Genomic DNA, 17,818 nt, shown 5'->3' on the forward strand with positions numbered 1-17,818 from the left:
ATTTCTATTGTAAAATAAAAAATAAATCTTTTCTATTTTCTTTCAATTAAATTGTTCTTATTTTAACCCAGTTTTTCTTTTCAGGAAATCGTAATCAATAAATTTTTTTAATATTTCTATAAATTGTAATTATTCAGATTGAATTGATAAAAATGTAAACACTTGTTTTCCGGAGTAAAGTAATTTCCTGTTGGTATAGGTACAATGTATCTTAAAAGTACTTTCGGTTCCAAAAAGTCATTCCCTAGATATTTATATATTTTGGCACGAAAACAAATTAATATTTGTAGCAATGCAATGTTGTAATAATAATGGGGTTTAACCTCCGTTTTTCTGACATACGTTTTATTACAGAGGCCACCCACAGCATTATTTGTTAATCTTTACTTATTAAATTACAATTTTTACAATTACATTTATGATGTGGGTGGAATCGGTTACTTCGTTCTTATCCAAGCGACGACAATGTGATCGATTCCACAGACTCCATTAATTTTAATTGTTCACACTGCCGCTGCTTGGACTCGAACCCGCAATCTAAGTCTAATTAGTCAAACTATCAAAGACTAACGCCTTAGACCGCTCGGCCATTTAGACCTCTGATGAGATGCAATGTTGTAAAAAAATTTAGAGATATCAAAAAAAGAGCCATAACAAGAAGTTTTTTGTTTCCGAATTTAATGAAATTTCGTATGTATACTGGGTGGGTCATTTTATTCTATAATGGCTATCAGCTAACCAGTTCAGGGCCGCTTATTGAACTGCGCCTTTTAGTTAAAAGGCCAGAATGTTAATTTAACGGCTATTTAAACAGTTGGCTGCGAGATATAACTTAATTTTGACACAAAAAGCATAAAAAATGGATTCATTCAACAATCGTGAGGCTAGTTTTTGACAATCAAATGATTAGTATGATATTTTGGATCATAATTATATACTAAGGACTCACCCTTTACAAATTATTGTTAATTGGAAAATTATAACAGATTGGAAAGGCCTTTAAATTACAAAGCTGTTTGTTATGAAAATTGAAAATTGAACTATTTCGTTGTTAATAATTCATCATTTTTGTGAAATGCCAAAATTTAATCTAGAGTAGAATGAAATGGGTAAATTTTATATATCTAATTTATTCCTAATGGACATTCTATAACTCATGAACATAAACTTTTAGTTTGAAAATAAATTTATTAAATAAGAAATAATTTGAAAATTTCTCGAATAATATTATACATAGTAGCGGGTGTTTTTTTTAGGGGAATACAATTTTAAATTAAACAAGAGAAAACAAACAATTAACTGAGCTAATTGTTGAAATACCATGTACAGACAGAGTTGATTACTCAATCACATTACACAAACATACATGTCACACATATATAACTGATATTCTCATATAATACATACTATACAATTTTCGCATAATTTGCGCTCTCACAGGTAAACAGTGATGTTTACAAAAAATGTTTCAAGCAAAAATTGTTTATTTTTGTATAAACAATATTTTTAACATCTAAACTTTTATTCTATCTCTAAACAGTTTACAAGATGACTAGGCCCAATGACCTATTTTGCTCATTTACGAACTCGAACTCGCTTTTTACGTCCTAAGAATGCTATAATAATTTCAGCTTAATAACTCTTTTTGTTTTTGAGTAATCGTGATGACAGACAGACGACAGACAACTGGAAATGGGCTAATTAGGTGATTTTATGAACACCTATACCAAAACTTTGTTCATATCAATATTTTTAAGCATTACAAACTTGGAATTAAACTTAGTATACCTTGGTATATTTCATATACATGGAATAATAGCTCAAAGAAAAACCTTTTTAATACACCAATGAAACTGGCTTTATTGGAAAGATAATTTTATGCCATTAATGTTTGATTATGATTTAGGCTATGTGGCCGACAAGGCTGGAGCGTATATGGCGCCATTTGGATGTCTAATTTTCACACACTTTCTCAGCAATTGCGGTGAAATTTCCCCTGCCTTGGCGTTAGTTATTACACCATGATATATATGAAATATACATAGTATATTAAGTAAAGTCCCAAGTTTATAACGCTTAAAAATATTGGTGCTACGAAAAAAATGTTGGTATAGGTGTTTATAGAATCACCTAATTAGTCCATTTTCGATTGTCTGCCTGTCTGTCGTGTGTCATCACGATTACTCAAAAACGAAAAAAGATATCAAGCTGAAATTTTTAAAGCGTGCTGAGGACGTAAAAAGTGAGGTCGAGTTCGTAAATGAGCAACATAGGTCAATTGAGTCTTGGGTTCGTAGGACTCATCTTGTAAACCGTTAGAGATAGAACAAAAGTTTAAATGTAAAAAATGTTTCTTATAAAAAAATAAACAACTTTTGTTTGAAACATTTTTTCATGTTTACTTGAAACATTTGTATGTTTGTGTAATGTGACTGAGTAATCAACACTGTCTATATATGGTATTTCAACAGTTAACTCAGTCAATTGTTTGTTTTCACTAGTTTATTATGAAATGTCAAACCAAACTAAACACAAAGCTATCAACTCAAAGATGTAAACCTCTAAAAAACACCCTTTATCATTCGAACGAATATATTTAAACTCATGTCGGAAAACTCTCATCTGTAAAACAGTTTTCCTGTCCCGTTTATCTAATATTTACGAGTGTCGGTATATAATTTTCATTTAAAAGTATAAAGTGTTATACTTTTTGCCTGCAGTTATAAATATTAAAATGTCTGAAAAACTTTTCCCCCTCATTTACTAACCAACTGTGTTTTGTCATATACAGGCTAATTCAATAATACACTGACAAACTTTGACCATGAAAGAAGAACACTATGGCCTAAAATTTTTCATTTTCGAGATGCAAGATGGTAAGAGTTTCAAATCAAAATATTTTGAAAAAAAGTTAAATCATAAAATTTTGCAAGACTATTCTGAAAACTTTGTTATGTATCAAAAAAAAAAAAGTTCTTCAACAATATGTTTATATGCATCCTTTTTTTAACTCCCGAACCGTGTCTGTCCGTCTGTCATCATAGCGCCTAACCGAATGACCCGATTCGATTTTTTTGGATCCCTTGAAAGGTAATTTAATGGAGAGTGTTCTTAGCTATGTTTCAATTGCAAGTTTAGGGTTCCGTACCCGGAACAACTAAAACATTAGTCGTGATCATCAAAATCGGTTCTGTTTGGAGAAGGCTTTAAGGAAAAAGTTAATTTAATGGGAATTGTCCTTAGATATGTTTCAAGTGCGAGTTTAGGGTTCCGTTCCCGAAAAATTTGTCGGGGGTTTTTAACCATATTTTTATTTTGAAAATTTATCACCTTGTAAGTATCTCGGAAATGAAAACTTTGGACCATTTGTTTATTCAAACTTTTTTAATTCTTTCCATGCCTGAATTTTGTCTGTGTATTATTAAATCACCCTCTATATTATATAAATGCGTTATAAGTTTTCCACAAAATTATTTCAAATAAAGTTTATTAAGTAAATTTTAGTAAAATGTAATTTATTTAATGGTCGGTTATATAGATTTCCTTTTACAATTGCATTATATAAATGATTATTTTTAAATAAAGGCTATTAAAATTATTACTTGTACAATCAATTAATATTGCGTGTCGTTTATTAGGAAAAATATAATGAAAAGTTTGGTTCTAATAACTCGTGTGAGCCGTCTACATTTAAAAAAAAAAAAATTACAAATAATTTTATTTGAAAATTATTATCTTGTTAATTTTGAAAATTAGACTTTAAAAAACTGAAATAGACTAATAAACCGCCTTTATTAGATTCGAAAAAATATTGTTATTTGGAAGTTTTCTATTACTTCAAAGGGATAAATTAGTTAAATTGCGATACTCAGCAATATAACGATTGGATACATACTTTACAGACAATTTCTAAGCAAATATTTGTCAAATGAACAAGATTTTCGTGACTATTTTTGGGTAGGGTAAAAAATCACGAATACTTTTAAAGGGACCAATTTCCCAAATAAGAGATGTATGATTTTCAATTTTCGACCCATCTACAAAAATGATGAATTCTAGAAAGCTGAAACTTTCTCATACTCTGGACTTTATCATAAAGGATAAAAGAACATTTTTTTAACGATTTAAAAAAAATTGAATCGTAGAAAAATCGTATTGGATCGTGGGTCTTTATTACGCGCAAATAATTTTTCATGGATTGTATATTTAGTATATCTACGAATAACTACATTAATCACTGGGTACATTTGGTATCGACTGCGGGCTTTGAATACACTAATTCAGAGGAAGCAATCGGATATTCGCATTAAGCTTACTGATTGATATTTGTTTGTAAAATATTGCTTATTAAATTTTATTGTCAACTTCATTACTCATGTAACTCATTCTTGACCTGCATTAAAACAAATATCTAATCAGTCTCAATTCCACACTTCCAACATTCATTTTAATAATGGAGGTGCTATTAAAATTAATCCGCATCAATTAATTTTTAATCCTTAATAGAAAACTACCTCTTATTATAACACCCCCTCAAAAGCATTTAGCAAGTCTTAGTTGAATCCGTCTTAATAGTTGAAGCAGCACATTCCAGCCAGGAAACGTGTTATTAAACGAAATTTGCACAGGCAGTTATTCTGTCCATTATGAGGCATCGTAGCTTCGAAATTTGTAGATGGTCTAAGATCAATAATGTCTTTTTATTGAAGGTAGATTATTAAAGAAAGGAAAGTATATTAATCAGAATGCATGTTGCAAACCTAATCAGAGCCTTTTCTATTTTTGAGCAGTTTTTCAAGTTGAGTAGGAATCAAAGAATAATAAAATATGAAATTGCTGAGAATATTTGCTGAGCATAGTATTTGACTTTTTTTAAGTTTCATTTACACATTTCAGCGCACGGGCGGCAATTTCAGTTTTTTCATGAGAAAAAAATTATTGGATTTAGTAAACAGAATTAAGAGCAATAAACTCTGGAATACCCTGGTTTTTATTGAGTCCCGATTATCGAGACTCTACTCTACTATTAATGGAAGTTTGTTTGCTATTATATTCCGTGATATCTATGACAGGAAACTAAGAAAACACAAATAAAATTTCCATATAATTCAAACCACATTATCCAAGTCTAATGAATAGGGTATATGCGGTCTTGAAATAAATAAACAAAAGATAAGAAGAATTTCTATTCATGATAGGCCAGCAGCTACTAACGTAACTTTGGGTCAATCGAACAACATAGTTGCTTCACGATTTGTATTATATTTGAAAGGTATTGATTGATTGAGGTATATTATCGTATGCTTGGAACACGAAACGTGCAATTTTTCGATATTTGTATTTTGATTATCGTTTTTCAAAAAGTTTCCTGTTTTACACAAGTATCAAAATAGATTCATTAAACATACTTTACGGAAAAAAAATTCCGGGAGCTTACAACCCTCGAGGCAAAAAAAATGAAGTGAGCCATTTTCTGCACTGCGCTGCCTTGCCAATAATTTTCATTTAACATATGCGGCAGATGACAAAAAAAACGCAGAAATACCGTAGTCGAAAAACTGGATAATACGTTTCATGTTAAACTGCAACGATTAAACGATTCATAAAGGAACGCCAATCATTAATCAATATGTATGTAATCAATATTGTGTATAATAATAACTCTGGAGGACATACGCGATTGGAACGACATAGAATTCTCATGAACAGCTGCTTGTCTATTGTTGAATGCAATATTGAATTAAATGCAATTAATATTTTTCTATGCATTTTTCCGATTTTCAGTATTAGTATAAATAGATAAACAAAAATAGTAAAATTATTAGTAGTTCTTGTGATAACACTACTGACGAAATCTTCTTTGTGAACAAACAACCCATCAAAAAACAGGTAAGCAATTGCAATTAATAAAAAAAAATGTTTTTTTGAGTAATTTTTTTAATAGATTCAAATTGTTCATGTAGTTTCCAAAATGAGCAAACAAGAAGTAGAAAATTTGAAGTTATTATTCGAACGACCAACTGAACCAATGTTTATGCCAAAAGGTGATACAAAGACAACCTTTAAAGTACCCAAAAACTATTTAGCTAGTCGTTACCAACCAATTGGACAATCTTTACAAAGTCGTTTTGGCGAGGAGGCTGACAACCAAATTACTGTGAAAAAAATAAGTTTACCTAATACTCGTCAAATTGAACAACTTGGACGACGTGAACCTTTCTCATTATTCATACCATTCCATCAGGAGCTAGCTGCTCACTTAATTAAGATTATGATGGGCATGCAAAACGTTGCAGATTTGATGTCATTATGTTGTTATGTTCGCGATCGAATTAATCCTTTTTTGTTTAATTATGCTTTGAGTGTTGCCATGTTACATCGCCCGGATACCCGAGGAACTGATATTCCAAATTTTGCAGAAACATTTCCAGAAAAATTTGTTGATAGTGCTATATTTGGTAAAGCACGTGCTGAAGCTGCCATAATTCCAGAAGGATCACGCGTAAGTCAAAATCTAAAGTCATTTTTAGATAATTTTAACTGATTTCAACTTTTTTGCAGGAGCCAATTGTTCTTCCTCGTGATTATACAGCAAGTAATTTGGAACCCGAGAATCGAATAGCTTATTTTCGAGAAGATTTGGGTATTTATTTACACCACTGGCATTGGCATTTGGTTTACCCATTTGAAGGACCACGTGATATTGTAGCAAAAGACAGACGTGGTGAACTTTTCTATTACATGCATCAACAAATCATTGCTAGATATAACTTTGAACGATTTTGCAACAAATTACCGCGTGTTAAACGTTTGGTAGATTATAAACAACCAATGAAGGAAGCATATTATTCGAAATTGGACAGTTTAGTATCAAGTCGAGCATGGCCTTCACGAAGTGCTAATATGGTGTGTAAAGATTTAAACCGTCCCGTCAATCGATTGAAACAAGATTTGGATGAAATGGCTCGTTGGACTGATCGAATTCATGAAGCTATTAATTCTGGTTTTGTTCGGCTGGTAAATTCTTAACTTAAATTTACTTCAATGAACATCTAATAAAAATTACATTTTAGCCTGATGGTAGTCAAGTAGAACTTAGTGTTCAAAACGGATTAGATGAAGGCATTGATATGCTTGGTAATATGATCGAAGCGAGCATTTTGGCACCGAATATGGCATATTATGGGAATCTACACAATATGGGCCATATATTTATTGCTTATTGTCATGATCCAGATCATAGATATTTGGAAAATTTTGCTCCTATGGGTGACACTGCAATTAATATGCGCGATCCAATTTTTTACCGTTTGCATGCGTTTATTGACGACATTTTCCATAAATATAAGTCCACAATTCCAAGATACACAGTTCAACAATTGGAGTATCCACCAGTTAGACTTACTGGTGTTAATATTGAAGTACCTGGTGGACCAAGCAACACCTTACAAACATTTTGGCAACAAAGTGATCTTGATATGTCACGTGGTCTGGATTTTAGTCCACGTGGACCTATTCGAGTTAGATTTACTCATCTTCAACATACTGGTTTCAGTTATCGGTAAGATTTCAGGTATTTTGAGAGACCATAATTATTTTTGAAGTTTATTTTAATTTCAAAGCATTCAGGCAAATAACTCTTCTGCAAATCAAATTCGTGGTACTTGTCGTATATTTTTGGCACCCAACAATGATGAGCGTGGAATTCCTATTCCATTCACAGACCATCGCAAATTCTTCATCGAACTCGATAGATTCATTGTCACATGTAAGTCTTAATAAGGTTTTAATGAGTTAATACTATAATAAATGAATTACTAAATTTGGATTCAATTATATAGTGGATCCAGGAAATAATGAAATTGTCCGAAAATCCACTGAATCGTCAGTAACAATTCCATTTGAACGTACATTCCGTAACTTGGACTTAAACCGCCCAGTAGGTGGCGATGAATTGGAACAATTCAACTATTGTGGTTGTGGATGGCCACAACATATGTTGATTCCAAAGGGTACACCAGAAGGTTACCCATGCACATTATTCGTAATGATTTCAAATATTGCTGACGATTTGGTTGATCAAGATTTATCTGGAGCATGTTCAGATTCGTCAAGTTTTTGTGGAATTAAGGATCGACTATATCCAGATCGTCGTTCTATGGGTTATCCATTTGATAGAGAGCCTCGAACTGGTGTGAATACAATTCGAGAATTTCTAACACCAAACATGGCAATACAAAAAGTGAGTATTCGATTTACTGATCGTTCAGAGGCTTGATGACATCGCATCGTTATGTATGTGGATATCGCAATTGCGAGACTACGCACATTATTATTATTTTATTACAGATACTTTTTATTCAAATATATAATTAATTTTTCAAGTTTATGTACTTATTTTTCAAATGTCCTTTGTAGTCTTCCAGTTGAACACATTTATAAATTTTCATGTACCTAGAGCTCTTAAAAATATATTTTATTTTCGTGTAACATAGACAGCTCAAAGTAGCAAGTGTGCTATTGGCACAGAGACCAAAAGAGGTCTTAAAAGTTTTGAAGTTCTTTCCATGTATAAAAAGCAAACGAAAACTCTCCTAGCTCTTATTCTGCACCATAGGCGTGAAATTATGTAATAGGCTCTGCAACTAATGCAAATTTATCATGCTCTTCTCAAAAATTATAATCAATTAAATGATCGTGATTTTGGATAACTATTTATTACCTATTATTATTCATTATTATCTGTATTGAAAAAAAGTTATCCAGAGAAAGAAATAGGTTCATATATTTCGCAATACGCTATCTAATATTTATTTATTTACATTTTATGGTCAAGTTCAATGCTTACTTATCTTGACCTTCATAGCCACAAACAAATATTTTATCCATGCGAATACAACACTTCCAGCATGTTTATAAATAATGGAAGTTATTCGCAATTTTTAAATCCTTTACAAAAATAGAACACGATCCTTTATAATCCCTAATAGAAATATGAAATTTTAGAAACTTATCAATGTGTATCAAACCATAGAAAAATACAAATGACATCAATCCTTATTTTGTTACGAATTTCACTGGCTATAGATTGTGGAGGTAGGTAGTCTTGGAATTTATTTTGATAATAAGAATAGCTGAAGACCGGGTTCGATTTCCTCTGTCACAACAAAAATTAATTTAAACACTTGTGATAGGCTGTCGAACTGCATCGGATAAACATGAAAGTAATGTGTACTTAGCCTCTCAGCTTATCACCGAAAAAGGTGGCCCTTATAGAGACTATCAAAATGGGTCGCAGACCTCCAAGTAAGTGTCATTTCAGTGGTTTGATGGAACCTGCCCTTCAGTTTATATGTTAAACAAAGTAGTTATTAGTCGTACTTGCTGAAATTTGAGAAGAAAGATTTTATGATCATAAGCTATTTTTCAAATTTGGTGGCGATATGATGAAAAATAACAATATGTGAAGTTTAGAAAGAGTAACATATTGGAGTTTGGATATTGGAAATTTTTTTAATCTATTATTTTCTAGTACTCCCAAAATAGAAATTCAATAATATATACCACCTAATGATTAAGGGCTGATGTTTAAGATTAATGGTTTATTAAATTTCGCAAACTTATTTTAAAACATTAGATGCACATCTACTTTATATATTATTTACGGAAGTAAAGAAAATCCTATCAACTTGCGACAGGAACTAAAGAAGACGAAAATAAAATTGTCAAATAAATATATATAACAAACCACATTATCCAAATTTTAATTAACAAGAGATAAGACAAAATTCTGTTCTTGATAGGCCAGCAGGTACAAACAGAAATTTTCTATCGGATGCCCTTTAAAATATCCAATATTTTTATAGCATTGATTAATAGCTGGGGGTATATTAAATCATAAGTTGGAATATGAAACGTGTAATCCAATTGTTCGATTTTCTAGTTTCGTGTTTTTTTTTTGTCAACCATGATTAAAGAAAGGGTCTAAAAAAAAAAGATTCAAAGATTGAAAAAAAGGGTTCAAAAAACAAAAATTTTTGAAAAAACAATCAATTTATTCTTTTGATAGTAACAAATTTTTTGCAATTTTTTTTTACGTGTTTTTGTGTTGTCCTTTATTTGTGTTATCAAAAAATTGTTGAGACAAGAAAATCGACAAATTCAATTTTCATTTTCTAAGTTTACGCCTTAATAGAAAACAGTTATTAAACAAAACTACCTAAATAATAAATATCCTAAAGGGTATACGTGGACTGAGGAATACAAAATTTTTGTTAGCACCTGCTGGTCTACAACTGAATACGGTATTGAACTATTTGCAATTTATATTTCGCTCTTGGATTTTCAGTATAAATAGGTACGCGAAAATAAGTAAATTATTAGTAGTTCTTGTGATTACCAGCGAAGAAGTCTTTTCTGTGAATTAACAGTCCATAAAAAATCAAGTAAGTTATTTTTTAAATATAAACTATAATTAAATTGAATTTTTCAAAAGAATTAAATCGTTCTCCTAGTTTTCAAAATGAGTAAACAAGAAGTAGAAAATTTGAAGTTATTCTTCGAACGACCTACCGAGCCGATGTTTGTACCAAGAGGTGAAAAAAATACAGCCTTCAAAGTACCCGGAAACTATTTGGCTGACCGTTATCAACCACTTGGGCCATCTTTACAAAGTCGTTTTGGTGAAGAGGCTGACAACCAAATTACTGTGAAAAAAATAAGTTTACCAAATACTCGACAAATTGAACAACTTGGACGACGTGAACCTTTCTCATTATTTATACCGTTCCATCGCGAATTAGCTGCACAATTAATTAACATAATGATGGGTATGAGAAGTGTTGGGGATTTGACATCATTATGTTGCTATGTTCGCGATCGAATCAATCCTTTCTTGTTTAATTATGCTTTGAGCGTTGCCATGTTACATCGCCCTGATACCCAAGGAACGGATATTCCAAATTTTGCAGAATCATTTCCAGAAAAATTTGTTGATAGTACAATATTTGGAAAAGCGCGAGAAGAGGCAGCCATTGTCCCAGATGGATCACGGGTAAGTTATCTGTACAAAAAGACATACTTATGAAATGTTAACTAGTTTCAACTATCATATTACAGGAGCCAATTGAACTTCCGCGTGATTACTCAGCCAGTGATCTAGAACCAGAAAATCGAATAGCTTATTTCCGAGAAGATTTGGGTATTAATTTACACCACTGGCATTGGCATTTGGTGTATCCATTTGAAGGACGACGTGAAATTGTGGCAAAAGACAGACGTGGTGAACTTTTCTATTACATGCATCAACAAATCATTGCTAGATATAATGTTGAACGATTTTGTAATAAATTACCACGTGTTAAACGTTTAGTAAATTTAAAAGAACCAATGGAGGAAGCATATTTTTCAAAATTGGACAGTTTAGTATCAAGTCGAGCATGGCCAGCACGAAGTGCGCATATGGTGTGCAAGGATTTAAATCGTCCCGCCAATCGATTGAAACAAGATTTAGATGATATGACTCGTTGGACTGATCGGATTCATGAAGCAATTAATTCCGGTTTTGTTCGAATGGTAAATGTCAATTAATGCTTACTTTAATTAACGTTTAATTATAAATTTTATTTCAGCCCGACGGTAGTCAACAAGAACTGCGCGTCCAAAATGGATTTGATGAAGGTATTGATATGCTTGGTAACATGCTCGAAGCGAGCAGTTTGGCACCGAATATGGCATACTATGGAAATTTACACAACATGGGTCATATATTTATTGCGTATGTTCATGATCCGGACCACAGATATTTGGAAAATTTTGCACCTATGGGTGATACTGCAATTAATATGCGCGATCCAATATTTTACCGTTGGCATGCGTTTATTGACGACATTTTCCATAAATATAAGTCCACAATTCCAAGATACACAGTTCAACAATTGGAATATCAACCAGTTAGACTTACTGGTGTTAATATCGAAGTAGCTGGGGGGCCAAGCAATACCTTACAAACATTTTGGCAACAAAGTGATCTTGATTTGTCTCGTGGTATGGATTTCAGTCCACGTGGACCAGTTCGAGTTAGATTCACTCATCTTCAACATTCTGTCTTCAGTTATCGGTGAGGTTTCATTTGTTAATGAAAACGTTCATATTTCTAAATTTTAATTCGAATTTTAAAGCATCCGAGCAAACAACTCTTCTGGAAATCAAATTCGTGGTACTTGTCGAATATATTTGGCACCCAACAATGATGAACGTGGAATTCCAATTCCATTCACGGATCATCGTAAATTCTTCATCGAACTAGATAGATTTATTGTCACATGTAAGTTTTAATAACTATTAGATTCATAGTAAATTTTGCTACATTTGTATTTTAATTATATATAGTGGATCCAGGAAGTAATGAAATTGTGCGAAAATCGACTGAATCATCAGTCACAATTCCATTTGAACGTACATTCCGTAATTTGGACTTGAATCGTCCACCAGGTGGTGATGAATTGGAACAATTTAACTATTGTGGTTGTGGATGGCCACAACATATGTTGATTCCAAAGGGTACACCAGAAGGTTACCCATGCACATTATTCGTTATGATTTCAAACATTGCTGACGATTTGGTTGAACAAGATTTATCTGGTCCGTGTTCAGATTCGTCAAGTTATTGTGGAATCAAGGATCGACTATACCCAGATCGTCGTTCTATGGGTTATCCATTTGATCGTGAGCCTAGAAATGGTGTTAATACATTACGAGAATTCCTTACACCAAACATGGCCATACAAAATGTGAACATACGATTTACTGATCGTACAGTGATTCGTGGATCTCGATAATCGGTTTGCAATTTTTTACTGGAAAAACAATGACGACCTCGCTCTGTATGTGGATATCGCTTAATTTTATATTATATTATTATTATCAATATTACTAAGAAGATGATTAAGACTTCATTACTCTTATATATTTTATTCAAAGATGCAAAATACAATTTATTTTTTCATTTAATTTAATTTATTTTTTTTTTTTTAAATTCCTTTACGAGTTTCAGTTTTTAAAATACTCGTTTTAACAAAATTAGAATAATGAAAAAATCACAAAAAACTTTTTTTGAAGCTGGTATAATGGGGTAAAAGCTGTTATATGATAAAACAGTTTTAAGGATATGATAACATGTTTGTGTTTTTATTGAGTTGATAATAAAGAATGCAATCAATATCTTAACAGATACACAAGAGCATCAGTTAGTTTATTCAGAGGAAATTCGTGCAGTTGACGTAGCCTCTATATAATCGGAATATATATTTAAATGATCTGATTTGATACAAGGAGTGGTTTTAGTAAGAACAAAAAATTAAAAATAATACTAATGAGCCAATTTTGCAAAATGTCGGCAAACGCTTAAAGATATGAGTAGACAATGTAGAGTCACGCATGGAAAGAAATACAAAGTTTTAGTCGAAAAACGCCTCCAAATGTTTAAAATAGTTTACAAAAATGTATAAAATGACAAAATATTTTCTTTTAAAAAATGTACCATCCTGTATTTTGGAAAGGAAGCGTTTGCGGACATATGTTTATATGAACTTTTTTCATAAAATTGGCTCAAAAATATGATAGTAAATTTTTTTGTACTTACTTAGGAAACACCCTGCAGAATAACATTTTAGTTTAGAGATAAAATTCTGTGTGATCCTTAAGGAATATTAAATGTTTTGTATCAAGAAATATACAAGAAATAAGGAAATTAAATTTGTAACAATATGACCTCAATGGTTCTACATATAGCATACATGCTGTTATGATAGAAATTGAGATAATATGTTCCTTAAGGAATAATAAAAGAAATGTGATGAATTTAAAACGATCACTTTTAACTGCCATTGCCAGCAAGTAAGTATTTCCAATTTTATTTGATATGAAAAATTTTTTAATAGAAAATACTTTTTAAGGAAGAAGCTTTTATTGTACTAAGTTAGGTTAGGAGAGCGTGGTCGTCCTGGGGTGGGACTCATTTAGACCATAAACCCCGTGGTGATACCGAAAAAAAGGTTGGCCCATACCCGGCCAATACTCCATGAACCATTTTTCAATTGAAATATTGGGTTTATAGGAATTTTACAATCTCTATACCTGATTTAGTGGACGTTTAAAGATATTTTCTCCATTTTCTTTCATTTTTTATTGCGTACTCAAATACGTTTGTAACTTTATGGTGTGAGGTTTGTTTTTAATATAACATTATTTAATTAAACAATTTTTAAATAATATAATTTATTCCATAATTAATAAATTAATTAATGTAAATTGTCATAATTTTTGACATTGAGTTTATATATTAGGAACGAAGAAATTCTTTTAAATACTTTAAATTATGTAATATTTTTAAATTATTACAATATTTATATATAAATTTTAACACTTTTTGGATATAAAAATCATTTCAAAAATTCTTAACAATTTCTATTTGGGAATTATATACGAGTGCATTTTTTAATGTTGTAAAATGGCCTACAGATTACGGGTTATACTTTAACTGAAAGGATAACGATTAGAGTTAAGTCTAGGTTGTTCGAGTGAAGATTAAATCGGACAATGGTTAATAAATAAAAGGATGAAAACTATTTTTGCCAATAGATTGTTTTTCGACCACTCTGGTACAGATCATTTTACTAGAAGCTCATATATTCTTACCATGCATATAATCCAAAACTGCATGCATATAATTCAAAAGCGGAGCAACATCCATAAGAAAGAAAAATTGAGGTGGTATTTTAATAATCATTCGATATTTCAATTGCGAGGCAAGGTGCTGGTAGGTAGATATATTCATCTTGATTAAGTCTAGTTTTTAAACGAAAAACCAAAATATTTGAACTGTATTTAAGAATTTGAAAAGGCTTTCCTTTTGAATCAGAGAATAATAAATTGAAATGGGAAAATTGGTGAAAAATCTATTTCACCATCCAATCATGTTTTTAGAATTTTAAGTACTTGAACAACGATTTTATGATAGAATTTTAGGCAAACTGTATAACATTTTTGTAAAATTTTTGCGTGCTTACAATAAATACCGCTTACTAACAGTTCAAATGTTTCATTTATATATCATAATAACACATAATTTATTAAAATACTTTTTGTTGGGGGTTAGAAACGATTATATCACTTATCTCTCGAAATATTTCAATACAAAACTCACAACACCTCCATATTTAATGCAATTGAAAACATTTCATTTTTTAACAGCAAACTTAATTGACACTGTCTTAATAATGGTTGGGATCCAGATTCTCGATACAATATTTTAATCTTAAAATATCCTATAGTTTCCATTAAGTTCTTTATCTCCAGGTGGAATCGTCTCGAAATTAATTCGCCTGTATGGCAATATGTTTTTTCTTAGACACTTAACATCAGAGACAGCTTCAAACTTTCAAGTTATGAAATAATTGTTGACCTAACCCAATTAATCCCGTACTTCGATTTTAAAGAAGTTCTATTGAAAGTCTAAGCATAGCAATAAATACAAAACATGACGTGAATGTAATTTCAAAAGATCTTATGATAAATTTGAAATATTTTTTATTGACTCTACTTCAGGCATTTTCTCGTGTCACAAGTACCAAAGAAATATCTTAGATCAATTAGAGGTCCATTATATTTCATTATGAATGAGGAAACTCAAGGGGAACGAAAAATGGAATAGAAAAATAGAATCAATTAAAAATTAACTTGAAATTTCGACACACCATCTATTGGAATTATAATGACGATATTATGGACTAAATATGGCGCAATAATCATAACTGATTATATGATTAAGTCTCTAGTGTAAGTGCATTTCAAGGTAAATTTACCGCTTGTGGCATTGTAGCTCCTTAAAGGAGTGGAGAATTCAGATTTGTTCATTATATAAATTAATCAGGAAAGTTTCTCTAGTCGTGTCGCGGTCATTTGCTCCTTTCCTATAGAGGGATTTGACGGATGATAAGTCAGCTCAAAAAGGTTTGCTATTTCATGTTTAGTTTACATAACATTTGTTTTCTTTGTGGGTTTCAGAGCAAACTATCTTAATGATAGTTCGTAACTATAGCCGAGGGCTTACATTTTCCCCAGTCGGTAGGTATATCTCTAGTCTCTACGTTGTCGTTATGTATGTGTATAGAGGTAAATCCAGGGTAAATCCATACTTTTAATATGATTAATAAATTAATAATTGATGTCCATTATAAATGTGATAGCAGATTGTTATTGTAGATAATTTTTAAAAGTTTCATTTATAATTCATAAACTATTAATGGCATTCTATGAGCGAATTGCTGTAGCAGCCTAATCTTTTGACATTCATATATACAGCAGTACGATACTATATAATAACAATGCAGTGTTACTAACTATTATATCATATTCTACAAGGTGTTTTTACCGTCATTGAATTTAGGAAACACAGTTATTGCAAAATTTTCCAATTGTTTATTAACTAGATATAAATATTTATTTCCAGCATAAGTTCTCCCCATTTCTTCATACTTTTTTAACCGAAATCGAGTGTCCTAAAGTTTCATGTTTTGGCTCAATAAGTTCCTTTTGTCTAAAGCTAATGAGTCACTATTTTAAAAACAATACACGCCACAATTTATCACACGGTGGAAAATGCATGCTATTAAATTTCACAAACTTATACAATTTTTACCATGTTTTTTATTTCAAAGAGGATTGCTCAAAAAAGTTTTTAACGCTTGGCTTATCTCAGAAAAACTTCAGCAACTCATAATGTCTGAGCATTATCGGTTTCTTATCGTACGAAGTGCCAAAAAACAGCGAAAACTTTCATATATTCATATATGGCATCTAAAATTAGTAAGTGAGTGAGTATAACATATTAACCAGAATGGGTTAGAGCATCGATATTTCTATAAATAACAAACATATGAGAGTGTCTCCATCATCTTAAATGCGACACACTGTATATTTCCTATGAGCAGTTAAACAAAAAACACCGTGTACCTATATAATGTGTATTGTGTTATAATATGAATATTATAGGGATATAATAAACTGTTTTAAAATGATAGGCCTCTGGGACACAATGATGTGACTGCATTCATATTATGAGACTGCTATTAAATTATTCAAATAGGTTAAATATCCTTGATTATTTTTTTTTTTTAAATCAGTTTAAAGCTCCTACATGTTATATTCATTGCAGTTTTACCAAATGAACCTATTATATATCTTTTGTATAATTATTCGAGCTTTTTTTATATCACATTTTGTTAATAGGGGAATCTCGTCAGACAACCAGTCAGAATTTACCCCGCATTACACGTGCTGGTGCTATCAAGTCTTGTTTTTGTTGTTTTTGTGATTCTGGTTAAGTGGTTGTTTTCCGGTAGAGACATTTCATTAACGAAGCAGAAAACTTTGGAATTTTTTTGCAAAAACCTTTCTAAGCAAACGTATAACTTTTCAGTATGCTCCGTTCGACATTTGGAAAAGCAACTAGGTAAAAATTTATAGATGTATCAGATGTTCTTAAGCTCTAAAAGAATAAATCTCAGCATGTCAATTGTAACCTCAAAAGTATCTCGAATTGTCGTTTTTTACAAATCGCAGGATAGTTAAATAAGTTCTTTTTTATCAATAAAAATATTTTTCGGTATTTTGCAGAAATAACATCTCATGGTCTAATTCATAAAAAAAATTTTAAAAGAAATCGCCCGAGCAGGGACTTGAACCCTGGACCCTTGGATTAAAAGTCCAATGCTCTACCGACTGAGCTACCCGGGCAGTTATTGGATGAATATAAAAT

General features: G+C 31.3%; 3 protein-coding genes and 1 non-coding gene across 4 annotated transcripts in view; 2 read left to right on the top strand and 2 right to left on the bottom strand.

Moving 5' to 3' along the window:
• Positions 1 to 17,818, bottom strand: part of LOC123305582 (putative uncharacterized protein DDB_G0282133) — a 99,705-nt gene that overhangs the window by 28,944 nt on the left and 52,943 nt on the right. The gene's annotated exons all lie outside the window — the stretch shown is intronic.
• On the top strand, positions 5,834 to 8,322 carry LOC123305585 (phenoloxidase 1-like). Its single transcript, XM_044887357.1, has 6 exons — positions 5,834 to 5,889; positions 5,964 to 6,502; positions 6,562 to 7,017; positions 7,074 to 7,561; positions 7,623 to 7,768; positions 7,842 to 8,322. Exons 2-6 carry the CDS (start codon positions 5,972 to 5,974, stop codon positions 8,276 to 8,278), a joined length of 2,058 nt encoding a protein of 685 aa, XP_044743292.1. The 5' UTR covers positions 5,834 to 5,889; positions 5,964 to 5,971; the 3' UTR covers positions 8,279 to 8,322.
• LOC123305584 (phenoloxidase 1-like) lies at positions 10,394 to 13,011 on the top strand. Its single transcript, XM_044887356.1, has 6 exons — positions 10,394 to 10,445; positions 10,515 to 11,053; positions 11,119 to 11,574; positions 11,631 to 12,118; positions 12,180 to 12,325; positions 12,391 to 13,011. Exons 2-6 carry the CDS (start codon positions 10,523 to 10,525, stop codon positions 12,837 to 12,839), a joined length of 2,070 nt encoding a protein of 689 aa, XP_044743291.1. The 5' UTR covers positions 10,394 to 10,445; positions 10,515 to 10,522; the 3' UTR covers positions 12,840 to 13,011.
• On the bottom strand, positions 17,724 to 17,796 carry Trnak-uuu. The gene has a single exon. It is a non-coding gene; the product is annotated as a tRNA-Lys (tRNA).

This window comes from Chrysoperla carnea, chromosome 1 (genome assembly GCF_905475395.1).
Source record: "Chrysoperla carnea chromosome 1, inChrCarn1.1, whole genome shotgun sequence".
In the NCBI taxonomy this organism is placed as follows: Eukaryota; Metazoa; Arthropoda; class Insecta; order Neuroptera; family Chrysopidae; genus Chrysoperla; species Chrysoperla carnea.